Source organism: Paramormyrops kingsleyae, chromosome 5 (assembly GCF_048594095.1).
Source record: "Paramormyrops kingsleyae isolate MSU_618 chromosome 5, PKINGS_0.4, whole genome shotgun sequence".
Taxonomy (NCBI): domain Eukaryota; kingdom Metazoa; phylum Chordata; class Actinopteri; order Osteoglossiformes; family Mormyridae; genus Paramormyrops; species Paramormyrops kingsleyae.
The window spans coordinates 36820357-36842232 of NC_132801.1; the positions used below are offsets into that span (position 1 = coordinate 36820357).

General features: G+C 39.6%; 4 protein-coding genes across 6 annotated transcripts; 3 read left to right on the forward strand and 1 right to left on the reverse strand.

Annotated features, from left to right (window-relative positions):
- Window positions 1-832: 832 nt before the first annotated feature.
- Window positions 833-3684, forward strand: gdpd3b (glycerophosphodiester phosphodiesterase domain containing 3b). The gene is given in 3 exon segments (XM_072712811.1): window positions 833-849; window positions 1099-1192; window positions 3547-3684. Coding segments are annotated over 3 exon segments (249 nt in total).
- Window positions 3685-4259: 575 nt separating this feature from the next.
- LOC111835830 (protein yippee-like 3) lies at window positions 4260-6981 on the forward strand. 2 transcript variants are annotated; one of them, XM_023796530.2, is made up of 6 exons: window positions 4260-4337; window positions 4601-4759; window positions 5289-5407; window positions 5674-5717; window positions 5877-5985; window positions 6149-6981. In XM_023796530.2, exons 3-6 carry the CDS (start codon window positions 5291-5293, stop codon window positions 6236-6238), a joined length of 360 nt encoding a protein of 119 aa, XP_023652298.1. In that variant the 5' UTR covers window positions 4260-4337; window positions 4601-4759; window positions 5289-5290; the 3' UTR covers window positions 6239-6981. The 2 variants fall into 2 exon arrangements, with proteins under 2 accessions (XP_023652298.1, XP_023652299.1); XM_023796531.2 differs by lacking the exon at window positions 4601-4759.
- Window positions 6982-7487: 506 nt separating this feature from the next.
- Window positions 7488-12420, reverse strand: nif3l1 (NIF3 NGG1 interacting factor 3-like 1 (S. cerevisiae)). 2 transcript variants are annotated; one of them, XM_023796526.2, is made up of 7 exons: window positions 12325-12420; window positions 10983-11649; window positions 9021-9177; window positions 8787-8910; window positions 8526-8664; window positions 7923-8006; window positions 7488-7776 (listed from the first exon to the last, which is right to left on the reverse strand). In XM_023796526.2, the coding sequence occupies exons 2-7, from the start codon at window positions 11635-11637 to the stop codon at window positions 7592-7594; spliced, it is 1344 nt and encodes a 447-aa protein (XP_023652294.1). In that variant the 5' UTR covers window positions 11638-11649; window positions 12325-12420; the 3' UTR covers window positions 7488-7591. The 2 variants fall into 2 exon arrangements, with proteins under 2 accessions (XP_023652294.1, XP_072568795.1); XM_072712694.1 differs by lacking the exon at window positions 12325-12420 and having other exon boundaries at window positions 10983-11378; window positions 11564-11652.
- Window positions 12421-12481: 61 nt separating this feature from the next.
- LOC111835829 (phosphatidylinositol transfer protein beta isoform-like) lies at window positions 12482-20053 on the forward strand. Its single transcript, XM_023796529.2, has 11 exons — window positions 12482-12777; window positions 13155-13185; window positions 13370-13515; window positions 14554-14645; window positions 14954-14961; window positions 15068-15142; window positions 15240-15323; window positions 15799-15876; window positions 17371-17478; window positions 17772-17894; window positions 18324-20053. Exons 1-11 carry the CDS (start codon window positions 12758-12760, stop codon window positions 18369-18371), a joined length of 813 nt encoding a protein of 270 aa, XP_023652297.1. The 5' UTR covers window positions 12482-12757; the 3' UTR covers window positions 18372-20053.
- Window positions 20054-21876: the final 1823 nt, after the last annotated feature.

Here is a 21876-nt window from a genome sequence, read left to right on the forward strand (position 1 = left end):
AACTCATTACAACTCGAATTTCTTAAAAGTCGAACCAACCACTTCGAAAAAAAATTACCTAGAGTTTGATCTGAATCTCAGGATTCAAACCGTGAACGCTGACCTAAGATAGCTTGCATGCGCTGGGAAATGAGTCAGGCTCTTAGCAGAAGCAAGGGGTAAAGCTTCAGTTTCAGCCTCGCATGAATACATATATTTAGACAGTAAAAATACATTTAGACAATGATAGTAACAGTAATTATTATTATATAATAAAATACATTTAAAAATAAAGATTTCTTATTCATTATTTTAATATTAATAATAAACCATTAACCGTTTAATTATAATGTTGTGCCGAGCAGGACGGAACGGAGACAAAGGCGCAGACGTTAGGGTATCGGGGAATACGGGGTTCAATTATAGGTAAGGCAGGTAAAACGCAGATGGACAATACAATGACCGGACTGGGGAAACAAACTGAAACGCGGACGAAATACAGAGGACTAATGACAACAACCAGAAACAGCTGATCACGTGGGGATTCCACACGGGGTTTGGATACATTTATTTTCTTACTGTTTTGATAAATGTACTTAGATGTGTTTAGTACAGTATATGCTCTTCTTGTTTTATCCGGGTCATTTTATGTTTAAATGCTAAAAAAAAAAAACATATTTAGGTGTATTTTTTTGGGGCCGGGAAACAATTAATTGGTTTTCCATTATTTCTTATGGGGAAAATTCGATCACAACTCGAACTTTTTAGGATTCGATCCGGAGTTCTGAACGGATTAAATTCGAGTTCTGAGGTACCACTGTATATTTTCTTTTGTCAAGGAGCAGGAGAGAACATGCAAGCTTTTACACAGTGAGTAATAAGACTTTTTATTTTAATTTAGCATCCATTGCAGTAGACCAGGACTGCTCATTTCTGCTCCTGAGAGCTACCACCATATAGATCATAGGAGCAACATTCATTTAACATACCTGATACAGATAATCAGGCCCTTCAGTAGCATCTTATATTACAGCCAGCTATGTTAACATGCAAGGTGGTAGACAGCCAGGAGCAGAATGAGCAGCTTTCTAGTAGGCTAATGGTTTCTCCTTATTGCAGTGCTGTTAAAGAAGGTACTCACCTGCTGGAGCTGAAATGCCACCTGACACAGGATGGTCACGTGGTCGTGTCTCACGATGAGAATCTCCTACATCAGACCTGATAGAAGGACGAGGAGTGAACAGAGGAGGCATAGAGGGACGAGGGACGGAAACAGGAGGAACAAAGGGACCAGGAGGGAACAGACCAGGAGGCAGGAAGGGAAAGGACGGAGGAACAAGGGGAGACCGAGGGAACCCAGGCAGGCGAGGGGAGGCACCGGAGGGGGACCCGGAGGCGACAGCCGAGCAGGAGCCGCAAGACCCGCAGGCAGCCACCGAGCCACAGCCAGGGGTCGCACGGGCGAGCCAGGGGGCAGGGTGGGCGGGACCCGGTCCCTGCGTCTGTGTCCTCTCCCTCTCCGGGACACAGACAGTCGGGGACCTGGTCTGGCTCCACCATGCTGGGGTGATGGTGGAGGAACCCCTCTAACTCCCCAGAGTTTTTGGGGCCCCGGAGGTAGATCCCCAAGGGGTCCCATTCCAGCTCCTCTTCCGATTCCACTATGGAGGGAGGTGCAGGAGGCAGAGGCTTGGGAGCTTTGGGCAGAGCAGAGACGGGCGGAGCAGCTGGAACCTCGGACACTGCGGGCGGAGCCGGGACAGGGGGCATAGCCTGAGCCGCATCAGGAGCCTCGGGAGCAGCAGTGGGTGAAGGCTCGGGCAGAGCACCGGGCGGAGCCAGCGAGACAGGCAGGACAGGCGGAGCCAGCGAGACAGGCAGGACAGGCAGAGCAGCAGCCGGAGGCCTAGGAGCCTCAGGCGGAGCAGGAGGCGCGGCCGGGGTCTCGGGAGTGGTGGCAGGCGGAGGAGGCATTACACGAGGTAATGAGGGGGGCATGGCACACACGAGGATCGGACAGTACTAAGCCTAGCTAAACTCAAAATAAATAAATCGCAGGGCCCTGATGGCATCTTACCTATAGTTTTAAAAGAGATGAGGGATATTATTAGCCAACCTTTAACTTTAATATTCCAGAAATCGTTATCTGCGGGTGTGGTACCTTCAGATTGGAAGCATGCTAATATAACACCCATATTCAAAAAATGGGATAGAAGTAATCCAGCAAACTATAGGCCAATCAGTTTAACTAGCATTACTGGAAAAATATTGGATGCAAATAACATTCTGAGGGATAGCCAGCATGGATTTAGGAGAGGTAGATCCTGTTTAACAAATCTACTTGAGTTTTTGAGGAAGCTACAAGTGAAATTGATCACAAAAAGGCCTAAGATGTGATCTACTTAGATTTCCAGAAGGCTTTTGATGTTGTGCCCCCACAAACAGCTCTTGCTAAAGCTCAAAGCTGCAGGGATTTTAGGAAATGTAGCAGCTTGGATCGAAAACTGGTTAACTGACAGGAAGCAGCGAGTAGTTATTAGAGGCACAATGTCACAGTGGGCCTGCGTTCATAGTGGGATACCGCAGGGTTCAATTTTAGGACCACTATTGTTCCTAATATACATTAATGATATTGATACCAATACATACAATAAACTGGTTAAATTTGCAGACGACACCAAGGTGGGTGATCTAGCAGCAGAGAGACTACAACAGGATCTGGATTTAATTAGTGACTGGGCTGATACTTGGCAGATGAAATTTAACACAGTTAAATGTAAGGTCATCCATGCAGGAAGCAGAAATATAAAGTACAGATATTTTATGGGTTCCACTGAAATAAAGGTAGCTGATTATGAGAAAGATCTCGGTGTGTATGTTGATGCTTCCATGTCCCACTCTCACCAGTGTGGGGAAGCAATAAAAAAGGCCAATAGAATGTTGGGTTATATCTCTAGGTGTGTGGAGTTTAAGTCAAGGGAGGTGATGTTACATTTATATAATTCCTTGGTAAGACCCCACCTAGAATATTGTGTGCAGGTTTGGTCACCATACCTTAAAAAGGACATTGCTGTCTTAGAAAAGGTGCAACGGAGGGCTACGAGAATGATTCCTGGTCTTAGAGGAATGTCTTATGAGGAGAGGTTAGCTGAGCTGAATCTGTTTAGCCTCGAGCAAAGGAGACTAAGGGAGACATGATCCAGGTCTATAAGATTCTAACGGGTCTGGATGCTGTTCAGCCAAATGGCTATTTCAATATTAGTTTAAATACTAGAACTGGTGGCCATAAGTGGAAATTAGTGGGAGAACATTTTAAAACAAATTTGAGGAAGCACTTCTTTACACAGCATGTAGTTAGAGTATGGAATAGTCTTCCTGCTAGTGTAGCGGAAGCTAAACCCTTGAGTTCCTTTAAATCAGAGCTAGATAAGATTTTAACAACTCTGGCCTATTAGTTAAGTGATCCCCAAACGAGCTTGATGGGCAGAATGGCCCCCTCTCGTTTGCAAATTTCTTATGTTCTTATTTCACTTCTCCATACATATCCCCTGTTCCATGGATGCCCAGAATTCTGTGATGCCCTATCTGTTCACGTTAAGCAGAGGTCTCTAGCTGCATATGCTTTACTACACTGGCCTGTTGCCTTTTGTGCCCCTGGGAATGAGTTTCCTGCAGTTTTACCTTCCCCAGATCATAAACCTTTGAGCATAACGTGAACTATCTTTGAGTGTAGGTATGTGCATTTCGCACACATGTTGAATTTGTACTTCTGGACAACAGTAAGTGTCCTCTCCAAAGCTCTTGTGCTTTCTGCATTGGGGGCCCCGTGATAAAAGAGCCCTGGTAGCATGGCTCTTTTCATGATTTTAGGTATCTGTTCAATCTGTATAGAATTTGCATGCTCTCCCTCAGCCAGCACTGGTTTCCGTTGGATACTCTGAATACATCTATCTAAATAAATAAATACATCGGAAAAACATGCATAATATTTTCCCATTCGATCCCACATAAGTCGTACTTATTTTGGATATCCCATGCTTTTTTCCATTGAATATAATCAGTCAATTCTTATATTATACAATTATACGTGACGATACTATTAACCCGCCAGTGCGGTTCAAAACCATTTAAACCATTCCCAGTTTTCGTATCATACAGTGAGCGAGCAGTATAGAGTTGAAAATGTAAAACGTGTTCTGATTGTTCACCTTTCATACACGCTCCTTCGTTGAAAATGCTGATTGGTCCACTGACCGTTTGCGTGACGTAATTGCGTTTAGGAGTTCAGCCTGAATTCATGTTGTAAACAAACCAGCGCTCTGCGGTGGTGTCATGTTTTGGTTTCGCTAGCTCTGCAAGTACGTTGATTATATTTTTTCTCTGCTCAATTTTAGATATTTAAAATTATACCCTGAAAGGCGGTCTCACGTACTTGGATATAGTGAGAAGTAAAACGGAAAAAGCCGATTTTAAAATAGCTAGTTACTTAAACTACTAAAGTTAGCAAGTTTCTTATTCTGTTTTTACAGCTGAATAACTATGTACATTAATAAATTATAAGCTTACGTTGTTGGTTAAACCTACTTGTATATAGGTAGCTAATTCGTTATTATTTTAATAGGAACGAAGCTATGAAATAATGTTACACTTCCGTATACCGTTTTATCAATTATGTTGACTGAAGTAAGTCTAATATAGAAGAAAGCCAAAACAAACGTAACTCGGAGTTAACGGTGGAATAAACAGATTCGTGTCCTGTCTGTTAAAGCTCAGGTTTTAGGTAAGTTGCTGAATTTCCAAGTATGTTTTACTTATAATGTTATTACATGGGCAGTTAATTGTTTAAGGCGAGCTGGAATCATGCGGCCGTGTGGAATTTTGGTACAAAGGTTATGTTTTGCTGTTGCTGCAGTCACACTGTAGTATCTGTATTTGATTGCAACTCTGCTGGGTTTTCTGTTTTAACGGCTGCATTTTTGCCTTGTCAACATGTTCAATAGAATTAAGCTCTCAAAAATAGAACAGCAGATAGTCTCCAGAAAAACAGATAAGTTGGTATTTAAAGCATGCTACTTGATAGGAAGGGCTTTATGAACTTATCGCAAGTCTGACTCTATCTCCTGTGTTTGTTGTATTATTGTTTTTTTCTTTCGGCGTTTCCGTGTTTGTGTCACCCGGGGGGAGGGGGGGGTTGACCTGCACGTTAGCGCACTTTTGTAGACTTTATTTTCTTGTGGGTTTTCAGTTATACTGTATTTACATTCTGTCCTTATTTGTTAATGCTTCATTCTATGCTGGTTCTGTTTCAGACATGGTGAAACTGACCAAGGCAAAGACCTTCCAGGCATACTTGGATTCATGCCATCGTAGGTATGCCTGTGTGCACTGTCGTGCTCATTTGGCCAACCACGATGACCTCATTTCCAAGGTAAACATTAGCAAGGCAGCGGAAGCAATGTGCACCTTATTCCAGTGAACAAAATCTATCGCTTACAGGAATTTTATACACTTTGCAGTTGCGATTTCTATTACTATTGTTTTATTCAACAATGAAAGGAATGAACATTTAAAATGTATTGCAGCTGTATGTAATTTGATTATCAATTAGTGATTTTATTGTACATGATTGTTATACTGTTGCTTTTTCTTAATGCATTTCTTGGTATTAACGTGACCATTATCTTTGCATCTCAGTCTTTTCAGGGCAGTCAAGGACGAGCGTACCTCTTCAATTCAGTGTGAGTTTCCACTTTACTTTTCCTCTCTATGCGAATGCATTTTTTCTGCGTGTTGTTATTTCATGAAAACACAGTTTTAAAACAGCAGTGCTGGACACAGAGAGCTGGGCTGGTACAGTGGTGGTTAAGGCTGCATGGCGGTATGTGGGCTCTTTTCAGGGTGAACGTAGCATGTGGTCCTGCAGAAGAGAGAGTCCTTCTGACGGGTCTCCATGCCGTGGCAGACATCTACTGTGAGAGATGTCATACAACACTAGGCTGGAAATATGTAAGAAAGCAGTACAGTATTACTCCATCTCACTAACACGGTATAGAGTTGGAGAAGCCATTCTGTATATTCAACTGCAGTTCTGTGTTTAGTCTGCGGGTTCTGCAGTAGTATTGCCAATTCCATGGATTCCCTGATTTTCTTGTTTTTTCTTCCCCCACAGGAACAGGCATTTGAGTCAAGCCAAAAGTACAAAGAGGGAAAGTTTATCATTGAGGTATCCCACATGATCAAAGACAATGGCTGGGACTGAGCTTAGCATCTGAACCTTTTATGTGCTCAGACTGCCGGGTTGAGACGAGGACATTCACACATTTGCAGTCACTGAATTATAACTAGTGAATAGCTGTCTACAAATGGTCAACTGATTCAGTCACCTGTGATTGAGCCACTCTAAGTTCTCTGCTTGTGTCTTACCACCTAGCTGCTTTTCAAATTGCTGCATACTGTATGTGATGATTTTTATATCTCCCCAATTAATTATCCTTCCTACTGCTATTTGGGAGATGAGGGTTGGACAAGGAAAAAAATGCTGCGGGATGGTTGCAACAGCATCAGTATATAATAATCTTTTGTAGCAAATGGAGTGATGCATTTTTCAGACTTGAGATCCCCATTAGTTTGTATGCTTTATCACATGAAATCAAAGGTATTAGTGTAATTTGTCAGGTTCGGATAGTGCTATGGATTACATGTGATTACATGGCAGATTTCCAAGGTGTATTTTAGGTGAACAATCAAGTACAGATTTTTTTAGTCACTTTATGCACTTTGTATTAGTTGTGTTGTGTGTATATATGTATGTATATATGTATGTGTATGTGGATATATGTATATGTGAAAGTTTTGCAAGGACACTATTTGAGCATAGTGTAATATGTATCATGAATCCATGAATTACTTTGTATGTACAAGTGTTTTTTTAAACTATCATTTATTAGTGATTTGTGAAACTGCTTTAATGCTCGGTTTAATAAAAGTTGCTATAATTACTGATCTCTTTCTGTAGCTACTGCCTACTGAACATTATCTTTCATAAAATATTACTGGGAAACTTGAATTTTGCCAGGCTTATATGGTTTGAACACATAGCCTTTCCCATGATATATTTCCACATATGATTGAATTTGTTTCCTATTTAAACTGTATTACCTCCCTGCGCTAACACTTTTACTACTGGGGATACTGGGTGCAGCAAGTAGTAGAGCTTGTTCTTAAGTATCTGATGTGTTCATGCCAAACAAAGGCATGCTGTGAAATGGTTATTTAGTAACTACATTAATATTCCAAAAATACAGGAACCTTAAATGACAGTACTGTTAGGTGTTTTTACAGTAATGTACTTTATATGAAATTTGTCAAGACCCAAAAATTGAAGTGTAGTATGGCATTTAAATCATTAAATAGTGCCATATGTTGTAACAACATGTAGCACTTTCAAAGCTATTCCAGAATTATGATTGAAGATTACTACCGGAGTTTAATTATATCACTACAAAAGATTATTCACATGAATCTTGTTTTTATTTGGAGGCATGCAGTACATTTCAGATCAGTTGTGTGGTCTGCATTAAAGTCTCATGAATAACTAGAGACAATGATTTCCTTAGACTACTTCAAGAGGGTCCCTGTCTTTCTGTGATAATCTAATTGACACGGATTCAGGCAAATGCACTGCCAGCCTTTCCCTGAGTACAGACAAAAAACCACGCTCGCTGTTGCTATGGTCACAGAGGATCACGCTTGTTCCTGCAGCAACAGTATCCAGGACCTCGTGATGTGACATCTCCCCTATGAGTAAGAAATATAGACGAGTCAGACTATTGTAGATGTAGATTCATAAACTGCATATAACATGCATATACATTATAAAACAATGTCAAATTGTGACTGTAGCTCTGAAATTGAGCAGATAAGCTTTGATAATTTATAGCTACCTGTTATGCAGAGATCTGCCTTTACTCCTTGCAGAACTGAGCTTCCTGATCCAGCGCAAACCGCCACAGTGCTAACTGTAGACTCTAAGAAATAATTAAAAGTAAGAGTAGAGTAATCTTCAACTAATGTAACGGGAGGAGATACTGCTCTGGTGATTAGTGTGTAATGCATGATGCAGTCTTACAAATGCATGTATACAGGGTAGGGGCACATAGTCAATGAGTGTGAGGTGGTCTTTTGGATGCTAGCTGGTTGCTTAGGAACATCACACTAGAAGAAAGCTTCATTACAGCTTATGAATGCAACACTGCAATCTTGAATGAAGTAATAGCATAAAGCCAGATCAAAGTCTTTAAGTTACACAAGTACTGTTGGTTGGGTAACTGATGATTTCCTGGTGGCACAAATTTTAAAATCACAAAAAATGAATAATACTGAAGTCTACTGATTTAAACTGATCCCAAAAATACCTAAGTCCTGTAAGAAACAATGACATTTTAGAAGCTTCTGTGCAATTCTACCAAATGTCAAACATGTATGTAAAATTTTAAATATCAACAAAACAACTGCACACTTGCTGCAGGCTGCCTGGAAAAACTTGCCAAGTGTTTGCTGGGTACCAAGAGCCAATCTCACATGACTCAATCCCAAGTGAGCTTTGACTCGATCGACCGCTGCTGCCACAGAAATAGGCTCATCCAAAATACTCCGTCTCCCCTGCCCGCAACCAGGGAGTGGTGGCTTAAAAAAAAAAAATGAAAGGTGCAAATTACATCTGAAGCCTGCTGTGTACATAAGACAGCAATGCTGTTTGCATGACAACTCAAAAGTGGAGTAACAATCACAGCAATGAACTTGTGTACCTTGCTGGCTGGAAGAATGTTGAGACTTTGACAAGCCAATAAGTGCTTTGACAGAATTTGGACAACACCAGTCAGCTCTGAGTCTATACAGGACATGCTCACACTGTACATGTCACTGTCCGGTCTGAAGAAAGAATAAGGGGATGATGATAGAAGAAAAGAAACAATATACACCAATTACAGTGAATATTAAAATAATCTACATTATAAAAAATGCATTGAAAACAAAAGCACCTGGCAGCATTGAACTTAAAGGTGCGTCCTGCCTCTCGTTCCTTTAATTCAGCTAGAACTGTGTTTAGTTCTTCATGGTTTCTGACAGTAAATTCCAGCTTGTGACAGACGGGTGCACTACTGACAGCCTGATGGAGGACTGACACACTGCCACTACCTGGAAAAGAAACACCCATCATCACTATAAAAGCAGAGGAGAATAACATTCAGTTCACACATCTTACTGCTATAACTACAGAAAACATATACACAAGTAGATATCTATCATGTACCAACAACTATTCATGTGGAAGAAATGTAGTATTTTTAGTAACATTCTCAAAGTAACTACAGTACACATACCAATGAATGCACTTCTTCGTATACAGTTCTTAACTACTTCTCAAAAAAAAAAAAAACAATCACAGGTGTATTTTTATTGACTGCTTACCACTCATTTCCAATGACAAACTAATTAGTATTAAGAATGAGATAAGTCATGCATCATTTTAAGACCTACACTGGCCCATTTTTAAGGTGCAGTGTCACACTTTTCAAGGATGTTTTGAAGGAAAGGACATCCTTCCATGCAACTTACAGCTCTCCCATGTACATGTATACCAAGTGCTAATAAGATTGTGCCAGGAAGATTAACAGTGATTATAAGATTAGAAGGTGTTATGTGATATTTTCCTTGTCCTGTTCACATATACTACACAGTAAGTTGAATGGGTTTGACTTCAGCATCCCCACCATTCCATATGTTTATTATATTGCACCACCAGACACACTGATTACAACAGCTAATAATATAGTCTGTAAATGGTTGAGAAAGGGTGCCAAAAGTGAAATATTTGGGACTACTCAGAGTATTCAAAGAAAGGTATGGGACCCAGTAATATATATATTCAGTTTTGCAGCATAGGGCCACAAAAATGATTCCTGGTCTTAGAGGAATGTCATACGAGGAAAGGTTATTTGAGCCAAATCTGTTCAGCCTCAAGAAAAGGAGACTGAGGGGGGACATGATCCAGGTCTATAAGATTCTAACAGGTTTGGATGCTGTTCAACCGAATAGTTACTTCAGCATTAGTTCAAATACAAGAACTCGTGGCCATAGGTGGAAATTAGCGGGAGAACATTTCAAACTGGATTTAAGGAAGTACTTCTTTACACAGCGTGTAGTCAGAGTATGGAATAGTCTTCCTGACAACGTAGTGCAAGCTGAATCCTTGGGTTCCTTTAAATCAGAGCTAGATAAGATTTTAACAACTGAGCTATTAGTTAAGTTCTCCCCAAGCGAGCTCGATGGGCCGAATAGCCTCCTCTCGTTTGTATAGTTCTTATATAGTACACAAAGGTGCAAGTAACCAGCACCACAGAACATGGTAGGTAAAGAGGTAAAAGTTTTATATGTACAAGCATGACTTCTAAATTGCGATACAGCTCTTAAACTGGATTGGCCCAGACTATTGTGTCTAATTTCTAGTATTTCTAATTATTACAAGGATGAAATAGAATTCATTATATCATATGCTGCTTTTTTCAACTCTGCAAATTTGATAACATTTATGCGACACTCGTGGCCATAAGTGGAAACATTTTGAACGGGAGAACATTTTAAAACAAATTTGAGAAAGCACTTCTTGACACAGCGTGTAGTTAGAGTATGGAATAGTCTTCCTGCTAGTGTAGCGGAAGCTAAAACCATGGGTTCCTTTAAATCAGAGCTAGATAAGATTTTAACAACTCTGAGCTATTAGTTAAGTTCTCCCCAAACGAGCTTGATGGGCCGAATGGCCTCCTCTCGTTTGTAAATTTCTTATGTTCTTATGACACACGTACTTGAATACTTCATTTTTAAACACATTTAGAGAAGAGGTACCAGATACTTGCAGCACTCAGCATATCTCTAGGAGAAACTTCCCAGAAAGCAAAATTTTTGGTTACTGTATCTACTGCATGTGTGTGTCTTTTTCTTACCCACTCCTCCAATCAGCCAGTCGTTGATTCCACCTTTCACGCTATCCAATGAAGTGTGGGGAGAGTAGACTGCAATTCCTGCTTCAAGTGCCCGAATGGCTAACTGTTGCTTCCAGTCCTTCTGAACTAATCGTTTAAATGGTCGAAACAGTGGGGGGTGGTATGAAATAATGAGGTCACAGCTCATGTCTACCGCCTCCTCCATGACGGCCATTGTCAGGTCATTAGTCAACAAAATGGTTTGGATTGGATGAGGTCTACTGGGTTCGACCAAGAGGCCAACATTGTCCCATGGTTCAGCTAACGACAATGGAGCTAGCTGCTCCAGCACTCCCAAGACATCAGATAAAGTCATAGTTATAGGGGACTGAATAGTGTGACAGAAGGCAGACGATACTGAAAAGAAATCAGGAAATAGCACTAAACAAAGAGAGCAACGACAAGATTTAAAACTAGAATTGTGTGTGAAAGATGTACAATATTTTGAATACAATAATGGGAATAAAGAGAAAGGCTGGGGTAAGAAAACAGTGGGAGAAACTGATAGTGTACGAAAGAATAAGGGATTATGCGGGAATGACCAAAGAGTGGCGTTGGCCAGTCTGTGTGCCAGTCGAAACAGTCTCATAGAGGCTTTAAACCATCCACCAGGCATCTGTTTGGATTCCTGTGTACAGCATAAAAGAGAAAAGCCTGGCATTAAACCAAAAGGCCAGACAAACACTTGGTTGACAGTTTTCTAATTAATCACACAAAGCACACTACGAGGACATTATATCCCCCATCAAATACCATCAACTAAAATGGAACATTAATGTAGGATCTGGTTTTATATTTTAATATGACTGATAGTTTTGTTACTTAATGAGGTTCATGCTAAAAATATCACAAGCTGGCTAAAAGCAAAACTTTGCCAATAGGGATGTTGGAAAAATGCCTGCAATGTTACAGAATTTAATTTCTCTCATTCAGAGGAATAAAACAGCGAAAGAATTTGCAATAGTGATACTTCTCTTTGATTCGGTTCACGACAGGAGAATAACTGCATGGTTAAGTTCAAGTTCAAAACCATGCTAAGAATTATTACCTAGAGGCGATACTATCTAAATCACTGGTCCCGTCTTGTACACAGTAAGTGAAATATCATTTAAGAAGAGAAATGTATTGCTAGTTCAAACAGCCAAAGAAAAGCAATTCAACTACAGTTTAAGATACCAATTTGAAATACGATACACCATCAAATTACACTACGATGGGGTCGTTCCTGCGAGACATGATGAAATAACACACCCATAAAGTTAGTAAACGAAGAAAAAGGGAAGAAGTCTACAGAAACACTTACATGCTACACTTCAGTTGAACTTCTGCGACAAGAAACACACCTGTTTAACCTTGTTACAAAGTACTTCCTGTGTTGAGTGTTTCCGATTGGTAGTTAAAGAGCTATTATGTGACGTCATACCGGTTTACGCGTAGCGGCCGCTTTGATTGGTTCATGTTTGGTAGCCGCTTTTAGCGGGCCTCCGCTTACACCCTAATCGATTGTTTGTTTGTTTGTTTGTTCGTTCGTTTATTTATTTATTGTCCTCCTTAACGGAAGAGGCGGTCGGGTGGAGCCGCATCGTTCACTCCTTCGCAAGATGGATGGTCACTCTGTTTGACCAAACGCGCCAGGCAGCCTTCTCGCAGGCCTGTCCATGACGTGTAATAACGTGCCGCTCATATTTCCGGCGAACAGATCCTGTTGTTGAATGTAGCCATTGGCCGGATTCGGTATGGTACTTATTAAAGAATAGTGAGTATTGATTGAAATTCCTCTTTCGTGCTAGGTATACATTTATCAATGAAAACGACAAGGATTTAAAACAATAGCAAAAATGAGAATTGATGGAGAATTTAATAGAATTTAACAGGCGCTTTGTTTATGGGCTGTAAATCTAGCTCATAATATTCTTTTTCCAGCTAGCTGCTCATTGCAGCTGTTTACGCCATTATGTTAATCACAGGATAGCCCGCTGCATTTGTATACTGTATTTAGATTTGTATTTTATTTTTAATCCTTCTTAGTATATTGTTGTAAAGTTAGGAGCCGGTATCCAGTAGTGTAACGTATTGTTGACTTTCCGTAGTGCACAGTCACAAATTGATGTAAGGCTTTTGTCTTTTCCACAGCCAAGTAGTGCTGCCGTGCTCTGTCGAAGAGGTAAATAATGATGCTAAGTAGCTACTCATTTGTAATTGGCTGGGTGCCAGTTTTCAGTTGCACTCGTTTAATGTCCAGTGTATGTTACATTGATCCGTTTCATTGCAGTTGCATTGCTTTATCCTAGTTTGTCCGTTTCAATTTCCTTTGAGCTAATCTGTCTATCAACTTGTTCTTTTCTAAGTACCAGATCGGTCAATTGTTCTCTGTTGCTGAGGCCAGTAAGAACAACACAGGAGGCGGGGAGGGCATTGAAGTTCTCCGAAATGAACCGTATGAAAACGATGGCGAGAAGGGCCAGTACACTCACAAAATGTACCACATACACAGGTCAGCATATCAAGTTCACGCACCCTTTTGAAGATCCTATCTTTTGTATATATCGTTGTTTTTATTTTAAATGTATAATTGGTCTATTTGTGCCATAATTAGATCCATATGGTTAGTTAATGTCAATAAGTAATTAATTTCACTGTAACTTTTCATTCGTCATTTCTAATGGCTACAGGTGGTTCAATGGTTAATGGATATGTAACCATAATACCTGGCAACATTAGGTTAGATTTCTCTTTATCATGGGGGGGAGGGGGTCATTGAAGTGCATATATGGAAAATTGGGAGAAATCCAGAGACACTGGGAGTGTTGGCAGATATTGCCTAGTCAGTCAAAATTAGTTACTTTACATATAGATGTTGATATGGAATAATTTTAGGTTTCTGGAATGAAACTATTAATTACTATTCTGTTCATCTTAGTAACTGGAAATTAAGGAGAGAAACAGGGTGAATGGGATTCCATTTCATTGCAGGACCCATACAGAGAAAACAAGGTCATACATTAAGGGTGGTATTATAATTATTTCCCCTAAGAGAAAAATGCACAAAATAAGAATAAGTAAACTTTATATAATGAGTTGGAGGCCGATTCAGACCTACAACCTTAAAGGTGTGAGGTGACAGCGTTACCCACTGACCTATTGTGCCACCTTGTTATTTTATTATAATTAATTAATGATAAAACATCCCTGTGTATAAATATATATATGTGTGTATATATAAATTAATTAATTAATTATATATATATATATAATTTATATGTACAGTATACATATACAATTTTTATATATATATAAAATTTATATATATATATATATATATATATATATATATATATATATATATATATAATTTTTTTTCATTAAATTCCTTCAAGAAAGTTGGGGGCAAACTGAACCATTTAATCAAGTATAATTGGTTTAGCAATTCTGCTGTTTCTACTGAAACAGGGCTGCGATTTAGTCTCTTCCTAGTTAATGAGAATTTGCTGTACATTGCATTGCATTTATTGCTCTTTTGATTCTCTTGCAGTAAGGTGCCAAGTTTCATCCAGATGTTTGCCCCAGAGGGAGCTTTGGTCTTTCACGAGAAGGCTTGGAATTCCTATCCTTACTGTCGCACAAGTCAGTTTTCAAAGCCTGTCAATTTATTTTCACAGTCCATAGTGGAAATCAAGTCAATTTACTTGCTCATTTCACACATTCAAAATGCAATAATATTTCTACACTCGAATTTACTACACTCTACACCAAATCTAATCCCTTAGAACTCTTTTACTGTAATTTGTACTGAGCAAATGCAGATAATACATGTTCCAGAAGAAGTGCATATTTTGTATATATAGCATGTACCCTGAATATTTTCAGTGATTTGTTCCTTTTTTTGTGGCTTGGCCTTCAATCCATCTCCGGATGTCATGATAAATATGCAGTTGTGACGGTGAGTGAACATTTAGTTTCTCTGATGCCTTGTGTATTGATTTTGTCTTTCTGTAGTTTTAAGGGTGAAATGGGGATTACAGTGGTAGTGTAATTTGTCTTCGCAGAATGAATACATGAAGGATGACTTTTTCATTAAGATAGAGACTTGGCATAAACCTGACTTGGGAACAAGTGACAATGTGAGTGCTAGCCGTGATGTCCGTCTCGGTCTGTAATTCCATTGTTTAGATCCTGTTTAGTCAAGAAAAAGTGGCAATGGCACAACTTCTCTTGCAGCCTCATGGTCTGTCGCCTGAAGAGTGGGAGGAGACTGAGGTGGTGCCCATTGATATTGCAGATCGATCCCAAGTTGAAGATGTTGTAAGTATCACTCCAGAGTTATAAATGGATGCTCTCTCAGTATCAGGGAGTCATTTATTCTGTGTAATTTTTTTATTCATATTAATTGTGTGGTGTGTATCTCAGTGGGTTAGGATGCTAAATCAAATCCTGTGGGGTGATTTCAGCTTTGGGCCCTGAACAAGGCTCTTAACCTTCAGTTAATCCAGAGATTGTCTGATCCTGCTTTCTCAATTACATGTTAATCTGGGGGTTAATCTGCTAAAAAAATAAAATGTAATATAAATATAATTCAAGTCATTATTTTGTTACATCGGGGCTGCAACATTGCTTAAAATTTTCTTAGAATTGCCCAGATTCAAAACATGGAAAAATGTCACAAATTGATCGGACTGCAAACTGAAATCCAGTTTCAGTAAATAAATCATACATAAATACATAGGGTATAACATTAGAAAACTTTTTTTTCTCTGACTTTCCCTCTTCTGTTTCTCAGGATTACAAGGAAGAAGAAGATCCAGCCCTATTCCATTCTGAGAAAACAGGCAGAGGACCACTGGGGCCTGGCTGGAAGGTATCCCTATTTAAGCAAATAATTTGGTATTTCTGTGTCATTTGTAAGGAAATCAGTACAGGAAAAATGACAATGATTGGCAGATGTATAGCAGTGATATAATGAAAGAGTTGTTATAGTTTCTTTACAGTATTGACTTTTTCCAAAGGTTACAAGGTAATTACCGAAAGAGTTAAACCCTGTACTGGGGCTGGGTGATATGGCAAAATATTTTATCACAATATTTTTTCCCCCATCGGTCAGTATCAAAATTATCACAAGAGGGTTCCTGTAGCTCATTTGTTAGAGCTTAAAACCCCATCCCCGATGAACCTGGTATGCTCTGATTGAGTTTTCCCTACACATTCTGCCTCTGTCTTGCAGTCTGCAGACAGATCCTTGCAGATAAGCAGCCAATAAGGATTGTGTTACGAGGTGACCTCATCGTGTCATAGAAGTAAGGGTTGGAATTCCACTGAGGCGTTTCAGGCAGATTATAGAAGAGTGGTTTCTGTGGTGAGAGTTACACCCTTTGGAGTGTTCTTAGGGCCTTAAAACTTTGCAGAGTGTGTACATGCACATAAAGCTATATAAAACACTAAAGGAAAGGGGAAAGTCAGAAAAGCTTAATGAGGTCCTTTTAAATTGCAAAAAGTACCGTTACACCACCAACGTCTTTTTACTTTATCAACGATACCCCTGTTTTTTTTTTTTGTTTTTTTTTAAAAGATGTTGTGGCTGCTCAGCTGTCACTTTCTTCACCAATTTCTTCCATGATGTTACCAAAACTGCCACATGGTGCTGGCTCTGCTAATTCCATCAGCCTTGTTTTATGTTTGTTTGTTGCTTTGTCTTAAAACTTCCTTATGATTGGTTGGAATTGCGTTCTTTCCTGTGAAACCCCTGGCAGATTTTATCATGAGATGTTGGAATAGTATTGCTTTTAAAACACGGACATAGGAACCGGTGGCGTCCTCTCAATAGTGAACTTGGCTTTCTTTGTCCCTGTTATAAACAGACATTTGCTTTTATATTATTAAGTTGTGCCACCCCCCACCCCACTCAAAAATCCATTCTTTTTAAAATACTATCAAATCTTGCATACTGCGGTATGATGTCTGGATGGTATGGCAGTATTAAAATTAGATGCTGCTCAAGCCTAGTGCTGGCTAGGGTTGCAACAGTAAAACTTCTTTCCGGATAATTTAGCTGCCACTGAACAGCATGGCAGCAGATTTCCAGGACATTGCATGTCATTTTCAGGTGTCAGGGAGCTGTTGTCAATTTGCGGGAGACTCCCAGAAGTTCTGGGAGAAGTGGGATACCTCTTATTTAAATTTTGTACTACAATAAGTTGAAATATTGCTTCTATTGCCCAGCACAAACTCTATAGCTTTCGATGCTGTACATCACTGTCAGAAAATTGCTAAGCTAAAGAGAGCATTCTGAAATGTAACAAAGACACTAAGTGACATGTCTGTCATATGTATCTCTTTGTCCTGTTTCTCTCTGTAGAAGGAGCTGCACAACAGCACCTGTCCCTATATGACAGCCTATAAACTGGTTACTGTTCATTTCCGCTGGTGGGGTCTGCAAGGGAGAGTGGAGAAGTTCATCCACAAGGTGAAAATGTTTTATCTGTTTTAGACCAGTTTGCCATTTCACCAATAACCTTCTTAAAACCTGTTCTATCAAATGCAGTTTATGGAAATAGTGAAAGTTAATCAGTGGCAGTCTAAATTTTTCCAGTATGCTATATAGTTACAGTAAATGTTGCATTAATTGTTGGAGACAACACCATTGATGTGGATATTTGAATTGTAGGGAAATATGTGAAATATAATGTAGAGATTATATTATGCCCTGCAGGCTGAGATATTAATACAGTCCTTATTGCTTTGTTCTTGTTTGAGTAGCAGGAGAAGAGGCTGTTCACTAACTTTCACAGACAGCTGTTTTGCTGGCTGGAACGATGGATTGACCTGTCCATGGATGACATCAGGAGAATGGAGGATGAGACACAAAGAGAGCTGGACCAGGTACAGTGATCAATGAATATTTAATTCATTTATAGGGGCTTTTGTGCTGAGAAACAATTGTGCTGCTTTTTCTCCAATGTAGGGCGCACACACTCATATTATAGAAAAATTACTGCCACTGAGTTGTAAAAACAGCAATAATTATCCTGTTGCAACCTGGTAACATCTCAGCTTTTAGTGACGTATCATGTCTGAGCATAGGCTGTTTGATGAACGGTAGAATGAAACGGAAAACATTTTTATAAAAGATGCTATGTCAAAGAAAGACATGCCCTAGGCCAACAGACACAAATCATTTGTATAGTATGAGCTGTTCTGATGTAGAGCTGTATGCTCCGTTTGCTTTAGTGATACATGACAAATCACCCTAGGCTTTTACATTTGGTTGAGAGAACCTAATAATTTTAATGCTTTTCTCTCTCGTTCTAGATGCGTAATGAGGGCTGCATCAGAGGGATGAAAGCTGGGGAAGACTAAAGTGAGATGGAAACAAACATCGAGGGCTAAATCTGTTCATTATACCTCTGTTGCGCTCTCATACTCCCTCCTGCTGCAGCCTGCAGATCTGTGCATTCAACATTACAGCCCTTTCTGATGGAAAACTGTTTCACAAAAAAGGTTACTGTCTATGTACGTGTGAATGGGTGTGTGTCTGTATGCTAAGGTCACATTGTGTACCTGTTCTTTGATAGTACATAATACCAAACTTGTTCAGATTATTGTTTGTAAATTTTAATTTATTTCACATCAGTAGTTCTGAAGCTTGACCAGTTGCATTCTCATGCAGTTTGAAAGAAATATTCATTGAGGTCCTTGTTCAGGGTCCTTTGGGGCAACTGGGAATAGAAGGTTTTTATTTATTTGTTTGTTTGTTTATTTATTTGTCTATTTATTTATTAAGAACAATACATTTCATTCCCAATATGTCAGATGGCCAGCAAAATGGAAGGTAGTCAGGTTGTTGGGGAGAATAGTGGGTGTCATTTTGTGTATTTTTCATCCAAACAAAAGTAATTGCAGATGTATAAACTAGAGGGTCTCGAAATAAGATGCCAAAAAGAAGCCAAAGCAGAGAATATTTGAAAACTTAACTAATCTTTGGCACAAGGGCATCCATACTCTGCAAAGGAATTCCTGCGGATATAAAATTGACTAAAATTTTTAGCGCACATAAGTATCTGCAACATGTTAGGAATGACCAAATTGCACTAATTTGGGGAAGAAGTTACTTTCTGACTTTGTGTTAGCCAGCTGCCAACAGAAGTACAACGATTTGATAACGCCTCCAATGCAGCTATTGTGTGCTAGCATGCAAAATACAGTGCCATTTTAAGATAAATAGTGTAGTATTAGTGGTAACAGAAATGCTTTCATTTCATGCTATATTTATTTACACATTCATTTGAGGTATATTAGGAATATTCTGGGTTTTGCATGTGGAACCATTATTCCCCCAAGCATGGTATCAAAAGGTATTAAATATTGTTATTCTGATTAAATATCAGCACTGAAGTTCACAGTGCTGGTGTCATGACATTGACGCGAGTGCACACGCATGTAGGCCTGCCTGCCTGCTGCTCTTCAGGTGTCTGATGTTAATCTCTACATATAATTTACTACCAAGCTTTTGAGATTGATATGAAACTTCTTTTTATGCAAGTAGTATTGAACATATTGTTGATTTGCTGCTGTATTTGCTGATGTTAAAACTGTACAATTACTGTAATGTTTCACTGGTTCTCTCAAACCAAGCCCACTTAATTTTTTAGACTTGCAATGCATTTCATTCCTAAATTTTAACAGTCTTGTTGAACTTGGCAAAATAAATATTTCATAATTGTGTATTTTACTGAATTGTGCAATGCATATGAAGTATGAATTTTCTAATGAAATTCCTGTAAAGTAGGGCAGTATTGTCTGCCCGGACATGGATACTTGTTGCAGATATACGTAGATGTTCTTGCATTGTTGTGTTCTGAACATCTTTGATTCTATACTAGTACCCCTGTAAAATATTTCCACACATTTATACCTAAATATAATCATACAAACCATTTAACTGTATTAAGCTGCTTGCTGCTTGGGTTAGTAATGGATGAGCTGTCACGAGAGAAAACAAGTAACATGGACAATAATAAATACTTTATGTCATTTGATAAGTCAATGAGCTTTATTTGTGCCTTCCTTTGTAAAAAATTAAACTTAAAATATGTCAGTAGTCTTTTTTTTCCACATAAATGCTTAAATTGGTGAATATTTAGCAATATACAGTACCAGTCAAAAGTTGCGGCATGCCAAGCCACCTACAAATGAGACCTGGCCATCTGACCTAAGCACCGTAGAAAGGGTTTTGGAGGAGTTTGACCAGAGTGTGAAGGAAAAGCAGCCTATGAGAGCTCAGCATGTATGTGTGACCTCCTTCAAGACAGCTGGAAAAGCATCCCAGGAGGCCACCTCATGAAACTGGCATGTAGGAGACTGTAGGGCCAGCCAGTCTCTAGAGTAATTGGGGTTTAAGGCCTTTGCTCAGGGGCCCAAAGGTGGGATCACTCTGCTAACCCAGAGATTTGAACCAGCAACTCTCAGTCCCAACCCACAGAGCTGCCCCCTCTCCATCAAATACATTTTTTAACACTTTTTTTTGGTCAGTACATAATTCCTTATGTTATTTTATAGTTTTGTTGTCTTTATAATTATTCTAAAATGCAGAGAATGCTAAAAAAAATTAACCTTTCTGTGGGTGTGTCCAAACTATTACTGTAAATTGCTATAATTTATGTCTTCAAAACTAAAATCCTAACGCATATTCTTATGATATGGGTGATGGGTTGGTCTCAAGTGGGATAGGACTTCATCAAGAGAACTACCTGGATGCCATTAGTCCTTCGCAGGACACGCACAATTTATGATACCTAATTTTTTGTTGCATAAAAGTTGAGACAAATTTTGATATACAGCTAATATCACTATGTAAAAATAATCAATTTAATAAAGACCTTTGTCACGATAGAAAGGGAACAGAGACCAGGATCCAGGAATGCAGGCAGGACAAAGATTTAATGGGCGTCTCAAGGACAGAGTGCCACACCAGTAAACAGAGCAGGAGGTAAAGTCCACCGAATCTTCCCTCGGTGGACCTGGGTAGGGAGTAATGCTCGGGGCGAAGCCCCTGCACAGGTAAGGGTGCTCGAGTGTCCGAGGAGAGGCTAGCAGTACTCGTGGTCTTGGATCAGAAGAGTAGGTCGTTACCAGGAGAATCTGTCCGACGAAGAAAGACAAGACCAGACCACACAGGTGAGGGAAGGCACGAGGAGCCGGGCTCGACGGGACAGGCGGGTCAGGTTCGGGATCTGGGCTGTGGGAGGAAGGAGAAGAGGTAAGGAACCGACAGGAGGCAAACAGGTCAGGTAAGGGAGATCGGGTAGACAGGAAACAGGAGAATTGTTTGGTATGGCCACGGAACATGAGCGCAATACTTCGCACTGTCCTGTTGTTCTGAATCTCCTTATATCAGGAGGTTAATTGCCTCCTGAGTGGCTGCACCTGTCTGGCTCCGCCCTCGCTGACGTGACAACCTTAGCATTTTAGAAACTGATTTCTCAGTTACAATGCAGTGACCATCAATATAAATTAAAGATGATAATTTGACAGCAGGGATACAGGAATTGTGTGGTCATCCATAATCACTATGTGCTGCTATACTTCAATTTTGGTGGATCTGTCTCAAAATTTCACTCAGACAATGTGCCTACCAAATTTGGAAAAGATCTCTTAAATACCTTTGTGCTAGCAGTTTAGTTAGCAGTAACAGATGATCTACAACTGTGGGGGTCTCTATGTGTGTGTCTATATGACCATTTATACCATTGTTGTGTCTGTTACAGTTCTTACTGTTATGTCACAGAAAATGTTGGTCATTCTGCAAATGATAGAGTAACAAATTGAATGTAAATACTTTAGATGTATGAAGCATATACAGTGC

Excerpts from the sequence above, each read along its gene's own strand:
- LOC111835830 (XM_023796530.2), top strand. The coding sequence starts at position 5,291 with ATGGTGAAACTGACCAAGGCAAAGACCTTCCAGGCATACTTGGATTCA. Across the intron at positions 5,718-5,876 it reads GCGTACCTCTTCAATTCAGT|GGTGAACGTAGCATGTGGTC; the intron begins GTGAGTTTCCAC and ends GGCTCTTTTCAG. Across the intron at positions 5,986-6,148 it reads CAACACTAGGCTGGAAATAT|GAACAGGCATTTGAGTCAAG; the intron begins GTAAGAAAGCAG and ends CTTCCCCCACAG.
- nif3l1 (XM_023796526.2), bottom strand. The coding sequence starts at position 11,637 with ATGCCTGGTGGATGGTTTAAAGCCTCTATGAGACTGTTTCGACTGGCA. Across the intron at positions 8,911-9,020 it reads TTTAAGTTCAATGCTGCCAG|ACCGGACAGTGACATGTACA; the intron begins GTGCTTTTGTTT and ends TTCTTTCTTCAG. Across the intron at positions 8,007-8,525 it reads TGGTACCCAGCAAACACTTG|AGTCTACAGTTAGCACTGTG; the intron begins GCAAGTTTTTCC and ends ATTATTTCTTAG.
- LOC111835829 (XM_023796529.2), top strand. The coding sequence starts at position 12,758 with ATGGTACTTATTAAAGAATA. Across the intron at positions 15,877-17,370 it reads CACTGGGGCCTGGCTGGAAG|AAGGAGCTGCACAACAGCAC; the intron begins GTATCCCTATTT and ends TTCTCTCTGTAG. Across the intron at positions 17,895-18,323 it reads CACAAAGAGAGCTGGACCAG|ATGCGTAATGAGGGCTGCAT; the intron begins GTACAGTGATCA and ends CTCTCGTTCTAG.